At 41.0% G+C, this 10130-nt stretch overlaps 1 protein-coding gene across 1 annotated transcript in view; it reads right to left on the bottom strand.

The window, feature by feature from the left end:
* Positions 1-2052: 2052 nt before the first annotated feature.
* Positions 2053-10130, bottom strand: part of LOC140996865 (uncharacterized) — a 28562-nt gene continuing 20484 nt past the window's right edge. The window contains exons 8-9 of the mRNA XM_073467325.1: positions 2565-2738; positions 2053-2056 (exon numbers count right to left, since the gene is read on the bottom strand). Of these exons, the coding sequence (XP_073323426.1) occupies positions 2053-2056; positions 2565-2738 (178 nt within the window). The remainder of the gene's footprint in view (positions 2057-2564; positions 2739-10130) is intronic.

The following is a 10130-nucleotide window of genomic DNA, read 5'->3' as shown; positions in this document are numbered from 1 at the left end:
TGACAAATATGATCTGAGCCATTCAAGCGCAGTACCCTTAATGCTCACACACTTTTCAAGATGAGATAAAAGCATCGAGTGATTGACAGTGTCAAAGGCAGCAGTCAGATCTAAAAGCACTAAAACAGCCGAGTTTCCTGAGTCAGCAGTTAAAAGAAGATCGTTTAGCACTCTTAGGAGGGCAGTTTCAGTACTATGGCGACGCTTAAAGCCAGACTGAAACTTTTCATGAATAGTAAAATCACGCAAAAGGATTGTAATTGATTAAAAACAATTTTCTCCAAGACTTTAGCCAAAAATGGAGTTTAGCAATCGGCGTAAATAAGGAAGGAATTTTGGTCTGTTCAATTCAATTCAAAAAAACTTTATTTGTCCCCGGGGGGCAATTCAAGGTAAGGCACGTGGAGCAGTTATACACAACACAACACAACACTTAAGAGATATGAAACACAATGTTGTCTGTTGTTATTTTCTCTTCTGTTTAACTGGTGTTGTTTACTCGATCCGGCGCATTCATGATGTGAAACATGACGTCAGTGACGTACAACGTAACGCTTCAGATACAAATCACAGAGGGAATGGGGTCATTAGGCGATCATTGTGTTGACCTTGTAGTGTAGTGTAGTTTTGGTGGAAAAGCAGCATTAGATTTGAGTTTCATGAGCAGTGTTTGTTCAGATGACACTTTCTTTTTCAACCCCACTTCACTGAGTGAACGATGTGTACATTTGTTTTGCTCTGAGATACTGCTGCTCTAGAGCGACATCTAGTGGCAGTAAATATCAGACGCTTGACCTTGAAGCCAGGGTCACTCAGGGCGGGCATAATTCAAATGGACACAGTTTGCATTTGTAGTGATGAAAAACTGGATTTCTGTGTTTTACTCACATATATCACACATCTAAATAAGGTAACAACACATATTCTGGTCTAATTCATTATAATTTGAGGAAAAGGTTAAAAGGAAAAAGCCTCTATGTCCATTTTTAAACACTTTTAACAAATATTGATAATTAAAAGAAGCCAATTTTTTTCATTTTCTGATTTTAATCACAGAACAGACAATAATTGAGACAAAGGTCGACCAGACAGATTGTGAAGAGCTCTTGTTCTCTGTTCATACCTGAGAGTGTCCAGTCTCCAGTCTGGATCCTCGAGTCCAGCCGACAGCAGCTTCACTCCTGAGTCTCCTGGATGATTGTAGCTCAGGTCCAGCTCTCTCAGATGGGAGGGGTTGGATCTCAGAGCTGAGGCCAGAGAAGTACAGCCTTCCTCTGTGATCAGACACCCTGACAGCCTGGACACACACACATACACACAGAGCTGAGGGGTAATGCAAACTTGTGTGATAATTCTCTGTGGGTTTGTCACTTTGACATTTAAGCTATTGTTAATGTAAAAATACTGATTAGAGTTGCTTTAATTAAAAAATAACATCACAATCTATTTAATTCCAATCATGATCCACAATCTAAATTGTGACATTATTCATCAATTTTAAAATGCCCTGTTGTTGAAATAGCTTATGAATTTCTCCATTTACACCATTAAAACACAATATTTCATTAAAGATAGTTCTTGTTTGGCACAAGCTCTTCCTCCACCATGGTGCTAGCTATAGAGTGGTGTAATTTATAGTACGAAAACAAAGAAATCAGCATGTTAGCATGTCCTTTCCCCTCGACTCAAAGTCTGAGTTTGTTGAATGTGTTTTCAGTTAAATGTGTGAAATAAAGTGTGTGGTTATCACAGGCTGAAGACATTTACACGTTTTGTTCTACAACATAAAACACATCATTAAATGTCCCACAGTTTAATCATGAAGCTCTTCCATGTGTTGAAAATTGTTAGCTTTTCCTAACAAGCTACAAGTTAGCTACAAAGATATATCATCACGACCAATGAGAAGGGATTCTTCCAATCAGCATATCCATCATGTTGGCTGCATCACTCTATTGATTTTTTCATATATCGCTGATCTGCTAGTAAATGAGGTTCTGTGTAGTTTGGAAATGGAAGTACGAGGACACTAAATACAACAACCTCTACGGTTTACCTGAAGAGCAGATTGTGGAAACACAATCTAAAATTGTTGATAACCCACCTCGAGCTTTGCTTCACAATAGAGCTGTTAAAATAGACTTTAACCTGTACGTAAAGCAACGTGCAAAGGGTTATCTCTTAAATAGGGTATGAATCCTAACCTGAGAGTCTCCAGTTTACAGTGTGGACTCTTCAGTCCAACAGACAGCGGCTTCACTCCTGAATCCTGCAGGTCGTTGTTACTCAGGTCCAGCTCTCTCAGACTAGAGGACTGGGAGCTGAGAACTGAGGACAGAGCTTCACAGCTTCTCTCTGACAGATTACAGCCACTCAGCCTGAAAAAGAAATGTAGAGGACATGTGAAGACTTTTCTCTCTGTTTGATTTAACTTCCAATTGTATTTTGATACACTCAGTTTCAGAGCAGTGTCTGAAAAGAGAACTGGTAAAATGACGGAAGACCAATGACAACATAAAGGAACAGTTATGGTTCACTCTGTACATGTCTTTTTTAATCCTAACCTGAGAGTCTCCAGTTTACAGTGTGGACTCTTCAGTCCAACAGACAGTGGCTTCACTCCTGAATCCTGCAGGTCGTTGTCACTCAGGTCCAGCTCTCTCAGACTAGAGGACTGGGAGCTGAGAACTGAGGACAGAGCTTCACAGCTTCTCTCTGACAGATTACAGACACTCAGCCTGAAGGAGAGTTAGTGACAAAGACAAACACTGATACTGTTTCTGTCTTATACAATATAAAACACATCACATTTCTATGGACTGGGTCTTTATAGTCTCAAGTATAGTGTTGCTTTCGTCAATGAAAATTATGACTAAATATCATTGTCAATGAACCTTTATCATGTGACGAAAACTATAATCAAATATATAATGCAATATTGTTGACGAATAAAAAACGGGACTAAATGTGGTTGACAAAGTATTATTATTTTGCAATATTTCTGTTTCCTGAGTCTCAGTTCAGGGGCTGCATCAGGTCGCACTGCTCAGACGCAGGCGACATCACTTCCTCAATCCCCACTCACGCGGCATTATTTAGAAGATGCAGCTGCGGTGGGTTAACGTTAACGACAACTCAAGACACAAAGTTAAGTCTGACAAAAAGAAAGGGACCGATGGCCGGCCGGCCGGCCGGGATTCGTCTTTGGAAGAAAAAGAAGAAACGACATTTGGACACACTTTCATTACATAGAAGTGGAAAAGAAAACCAAATGTGTTGTGGAAAAAGATGGGGAGAAATGCGGCCACAAAATCGCAGGAAAAAACACCACAAATCTTAAGAGACATCTCAAGGCATTCCATAATGAAGGTAAGTCAAGACATTAACCTAACGTTACTTTCTATTTTAGAAAGTTCATGCCAGCTCATGAGGCTGTGGTTAATGTGTCACATTTTAATGTTAGCTTTAGCTTTAGACGTTAGCCACTGGAGCTGAAAACGACTGAGACATACGTGTGTCACACCGCGGTGAGGTTTGTCTTGTCTTGGGGTTTTGTCTTGTAACTTCCTGTTTTATTTTGAAATCTAACTCTCCTCTCGTTTCAGGTCACTTGCCCTTCCTCATGTGTCACTGGTCTGATTGTCTCACCTGATCCCTGATTGTTTCCACCTGCTCCCCATTTCCCTCATGTGCTTATAGTCTGCGTTCTCCCTTTGTGTTTGTGTTCGTCACCCCAGCCCTCGTCCACAGCCTAGATCCAAGCCACGAATTAAGAGTTTGTATTACTTGACTTTTGCCTCTTAAATGAGTGATTTTTTGTTTGATAATTATTTTTCTGAATAGTCCAAGATAATTTCATAGCCTGTTGTTTGCCTCCGGTGGAGTGCCTCTTCTGTTTCCTTCGTTTTTATAGATAGTCGCTAGAGTAGTTTGTGTTTATAGCCTTTTTTCTTTTCCTCCGATTGGAGTGATTTTTTGTTACAAGTTTTATAGCCGTTTGTGCCAGAGTAGTTTAGTTCTTTGTACTTTTTCTGCGCCTCGTTTAGAGTGATTTTTGGTTTCATTAGTCCTTTTCTTTGGGGTCGTTTTTGCCTCGAGTTATTGTAGTCTTGTTCCCGTTTTCATAGCCTATAGATAATATCGTTTGTTTGTCACCTGGTTTAAGAGCTTAAGTGGAGAAGTCAAATCTCTAATCAAAACCTGCTTGTATTGCTCAAAATCTGCTCCTGAGTCCTCCTTCCTTGTCCAGGCCTGACAACTTGTGTGTGTCTGTGTGTGTGTGTGTGTGTGTGTACTTCTTGCATGTTTGGTAAGTAAAATAAATATGTTGTAAATTCAATTCAGAGGGTCTTCTGTGTCTGGAATTGAATGTATTCTTGAGTCTATAAGGTAACAATAATATAATAATAAGATAACCTTGTTTGACTTATGAAATGGATGACTTAAAGAAAATTTTGGTTTTGTCTATTCTATACTAGGTACTTGTACGATATTAACTGGGTTAAATAGAATTGCATTACTAAAAAGAGACTAAAGTACAATTTCCGTCGACTAAAACTAGACGAAAATAGTCATGGATAATTCTGACTAAAATAAGACTAACATGCTCAGACTTTCAGTCGACTCAAACTTGACTAGACTGAAAAGAGTATAAACGTGACTGTCAACAATTAATGAAATGTCCTAGATTATACTCATATCTCTGGGATTGAGCCTGACATGAACTACAAAGAGACAGTTTTCTTCTATTTCATGGATGCATTAATCTGTAGAGGTACAATCAAACTAAAGGAACAATATGCATGTTTTTTAACTGATCAACTGATCAATTTGATGACTAAATCTTTGGACTCTTATTTGATTGATATTTGATATTAGGAGATTCATGAGTGGAGAAAAACCCTACATGTGTGATACAGTATCTGTTCACTTACAGAGCTTTGTTGGAGGCTTTGACCACTGGCAGCAGCCTCAGAAGAGCCTCCTCTGAAGCACAGTATTTCTTCAGGTCAAACACGTCCAGATCTTCTGATGACAGTAAGATGAAGACCAGAGCTGACCACTGAGCAGGAGAGAGTTTATCTGTGGAGAGACTTCCTGATGTCAGGTGCTGTTGGATCTCCTCCACTAGAGAACCATCATTCAGTTCATTCAGACAGTGGAACAGATTGATGCTTCTCTCTGGAGACTGATTCTCACTGATCTTCTTCTTGATGTACTTCACTGTTTCCTGATTGGTCTGTGAGATACTTCCTGTGTGTGTCATCAGACCTCGTAGGAGAGTCTGATTGGTCTGCAGTGAAAGACCCAGGAGGAAGCGGAGGAACAAGTCCAGGTGTCCATTTGGACTCTGTAAGGCCTCGTCCAGAGCACTTTGGTAGAGATGTGTTGGTTCAGGTTTGTCTCTAAATAGTTTAGACCACAGGGAGGTTTGTTTTCCTTCTGCCAGCAGATTGACTCCAGAGTTGATGAACGTCAGATGGACATGAAGAGCAGCCAGAAACTCCTGAACACTCAGATGGACGAAGCAGAAGACCTTGTCCTGGTACAGTCCTCTCTCCTCTTTAAAGATCTGTGTGAACACTCCTGAGTACACTGAGGCTGCTCTGATATCGATGCCACACTCTGTCAGGTCTGATTCATAGAAGATCAGGTTTCCTTTCTGCAGCTGCTCAAAAGCCAGTTTTCCCAGAGACTCAATCATCTTCCTGCTCTCTGGAGTCAAGTGTGGATCTGTCTCAGCTCCTCCATCATACTTGACCTTCTTCACTTTGGACTGAACCACCAGGAAGTGGATGTACATCTCAGTCAGGGTCTTGGGCAGCGCTCCTCCCTCTCTGGTCTTCAACACATCCTCCAGAACTGTAGCAGTGATCCAGCAGAAGACTGGGATGTGGCACATGATGTGGAGGCTTCGTGATGTCTTGATGTGGGAGATGATTCTGCTGGCCTGCTCCTCATCTCTGAATCTCTTCCTGAAGTACTCCTCCTTCTGTGGGTCAGTGAACCCTCTGACCTCTGTCACCATGTCAACACACCAAGGAGGGATCTGATTGGCTGCTGCAGGTCGTGTGGTTATCCAGAGGCGAGCAGAGGGAAGCAGTTTCCCCCTGATGAGGTTTGTCAGCAGCACATCCACTGAGGTGGACTCTGTAACATCAGTCAGGATCTCAGTGTTGTGGAAGTCCAGAGGAAGTCGACACTCATCCAGACCGTCAAAGATGAACACAACCTGGAACTCTTCAAAGCTGCAGATTTCTTTGGTTTCAGTGAAGAAGTGATGAACAAGCTCCACCAAGCTGAACTTTTTCTCCTTCAGCACATTCAGCTCTCTGAAAGTGAATGGAAATGTGAACTGTATGTCCTGGTTGGCTTTGTCTTCAGCCCAGTCCAGAGTGAACTTCTGTGTTAAGACTGTTTTCCCGATGCCAGCCACTCCCTTTGTCATCGCTCTTCTGATTGGTTCGTCTCTTCCAGGTGAGGCTTTAAAGATGTCTTCTTGTCTGATGGTTGTTTCTGGTCTGTCTGGTTTCCTGGATGCTGCTTCAATCTGTCTGACCTCATGTTCATCATTGACCTCTGCAGTCCCTCCCTCTGTGATGTAGAGCTCTGTGTAGATCTGATTCAGAAGGGTTGGGTTTCCTGCTTTAGCGATCCCCTCAAACACACACTGGAACTTCTTCTGGAGGTTAGATTTGAGCTGACGTCCACAAACTGCAGCAACAGTTCCTGAATGAAACACAACACATCAGTGAGTGGATGTTAGTGTGAAGAAAAAAAACAGTTTATTGAGGAAAATCCTCTTACTGCTCTGCAGACAGTCAGCCAGCTCCTCCTGCTTCATTCTCCTCAGGAAGTTCAGTGTGATCTTCAGAAATGCCTCTCTGCTGCTCCTCCTCTGCTCCTCCTCCTCACCGTCCAACACCTCCTCATCCTCACTCTGCCTCTCTGAGCATTCTGGGTAATCTGGACTCAGAACCTTCTGGAACTTCTTCAGCTCGTTCTTCACAAAGGTGACAACGTTCTCCTCAAGATGCTGCAAAAGAGTAAAACTTCAAATGTAAAATGAGACATTTCATTTCATTTGCAGCTGAAGTAAAGTTGTTGTTGGACATTTACACACCTTAAATATGGAGTCCAGGTCTGTTGGATGCTGCTGGACAGACTGACCACTGAGAACCTGCTGAACTCTGCAGAGAGAACATAAAGTACGATGATTTCAACCATCAACAGCTTCACATTTTACATCATCTGTCTGCTTCTGGGGGCATTTGATGGATTGGGTGAAAGAGTTTTCTGGTTTTAATGATGAAGCCTTTAGTTGAGTTTCTAGTCGTCTACCCTGTTATTTATGTTCCTGCCTATAACATGGTGTAATATAGTAATAAAGACTGAAGACTTCTTCTGTGAACACAAAATAATTGTTTCTCACATTTTGAGCACAAATGGGTTAAAACTGTGTTAGTGAGCTCTTCTCCTTTGTCAATCTATCCACCTGACAGCTGTGGTATATCAGACGCTGATTAAACAGCATGATTACTGCACAGCTGTTCCTGAAACTGGTCACAATGAAAGGCTACACTAGTGCAGTTTGCATGAACCATCAAACATTAATACTAAAGACCAGGACTCTGGACATTAACCATCCAACTTCTTCCCAACAGACTGAATCTATGGGCAACAACAAAATATGTTGTCATGGTCCACCTGCACTGATTCACACTTCCTCCAGTCAGAGTACTGAGTCCCAGGAGGAACCAGAGAGAGATCAACATCTTTAGTCCACAAATGATTTGAACAATTGATGTCAAATCTGGAGGAAAATCATTTGCTCTCATTTGATCACTTGCTTCATGTATTAACAGTTGATTTCTGGAAAATCTTCAATACTAAATGTTCCTCTTTGAAGAAAACATTAAATCAGTGGAGTGTGAAAGTTGAGACCAGCTGACAGATCATTTTTTGTCAGGGCTTGATAGAAGGAGAGCTGCAGAACAACAAACTCTTCTGGTTTACATTCTTACCTTTCTTCAGCAGAGTGGTCTCCATCCTTGAAGAAAATAGGCTGATTCATGGACCGGTCACTCTTCATGGACACTCTGCTGGGTGCAGGAGAGTCTGGTCTCTGCTGCTGAACCCTGATAGAAACAGACAGACAAACCAACGCACCTCTCAAAACTTCAACCACAAATTTATGTTAAAATGTATCAAAATCTAAAGTTGATTTAAAGAGAAGAAGTCCAGAAAAACCATCAGAGTTTGATGATCCAGTTTGGGACAATAACCAAAGTTCATATTATAAGTCAGATAAACTGGTTCTAGTAATCGTGTCATGTTGCTGATCATTCCTTCAGTTTGAAGCTACAACCCTTTTTAAAATGTGACATGATGAGATCAGAGGAGGTGGACAACATTACAGGAGACTTCTTTGAAATGATGAACATCAGTAAAACGTTGTCTGAATGTTACAAATGAAACGTTCCTCCAACAATAACATTGTTAGAACATGTAGAGAACATGATGAAATGTTACAGGAACGTTCCTGCTGGCTGGGACTATGTTGACTTACTGAGTCTCTGAATGAAGTTTTCCTTTAAACACCCAATGAATATCCATGTTTACTATTTTCAGGAGCTGAATCACAAACTCACCTGGTTTCAGTTCTTACCTTTCTTCAGCAGAGTGGTCTCCATCCTTGAAGAAAATAGGCTGATTCATGGACCGGTCACTCTTCATGGACACTCTGCTGGGTGCAGGAGAGTCTGGTCTCTGCTGCTGAACCCTGATAGAAACAGACAGACAAACCAAGCACCTCTCAAACCTTCAACCACAACTTTACAGTCTGTTAGTATAAAAAAGAGACTTCAGTTAAATGGTGAACTTTAAGATCATTGCAGTTGAAAAATAAACTTGTCAGTAAAAGTTATTGTTACATAATGATCATTTTATTTTCTTATACATGACTTTCTTCTTCTTTCTCAGTGCATTTAAATATTTTAACTGGTTTAAATTCAGTTTTTTCATGTTCATGTTATGATGCACAATGTGCTGCAGAAATGAAGCTTTTTATTAATGTTACAGTTTTATACTTTTACTAACATGTATGTCCATACCAATATATCCTAACAAGCTTAAATCAGCCATGTTGATGTTTAAGTCAGACTTCAATATAAATATGTTAATATTATCAAACAGGATGAAAACTGGCTTCAACACAACACACACAGAGCTTTGAGTGTGAATCATGATGGTGGAGTGATTTGAGTGCTGAGCTGTGACATGGAGAAGAGTCATGGACAGTTAGAGATCCTCATCTCACCTCTGAGCTTTGGTCTGGCTGTCATGTTGCCCACACAGAGTGGTTTTAGAGGGAGGGCCTCCCTCCTCTGTCTCCTCACACTGATTCATAGCAGAGCCCACACCTTCACACAAACACAGCAACATGATTTATCAGCATTCCTCTCAGTCACATGACAAACATACAGAGTCTGACTGGAGGAAACTAATGAAGCTTTCTGACACCAAATGATAAAAACACAAATCTGACAGTTCAGAATGAAGTTTAAAGTAAAACCAGCTCAACATTTTGTTTCTGACCACAGAGACCACAAAGAGCAGTTAAGACGCTTCAACAAGCCAAAATGAATATTTCAGCTCAGCAGAAGCTGCTGAATTCACGTCCACATCAAGTCACAGAGACTTTCTACCTTCATCTGTAGGAAACACTGGAGCAGAGCTCAGACTGTCAGTCCATTCATTGATCAGCTGATTGACAGATCATTACAGGACAGCAGTTTGAATGATTTACACTCATTTTTCCTGCAAAAATAACAAACATGAGCTTCAGACTTCTTCACTGTCTTTATAATTTAAACCTTTGTGCTGCTGGATGTCAGACTTATTAATAGTCGAGTCTAAACAGCTGATGGATTGTTAGAAAAACGGATGAAACTAAGTTGATAATGAAGATAATGGTCAGCAGAATCCTGAACTGAGAGAGAAGAAGCTTCTTATTGATCCATCAGGAAGAATCAATTGAGTGGAAGCTGCAGCCAGGAAGCCAATCACAGAGCAGCTGGTGTAGTTCTGCAGTCAGTCCACTAGATGTCCTCAGTCATCTACAGTCACTA

The sequence above is a fragment of the Pagrus major genome, chromosome 1 (genome assembly GCF_040436345.1).
Source record: "Pagrus major chromosome 1, Pma_NU_1.0".
Taxonomy (NCBI): Eukaryota; Metazoa; Chordata; class Actinopteri; order Spariformes; family Sparidae; genus Pagrus; species Pagrus major.
The sequence above is the reverse complement of the archived record's forward strand: the minus strand, read 5'-3'. Positions and strand labels throughout refer to the sequence as shown.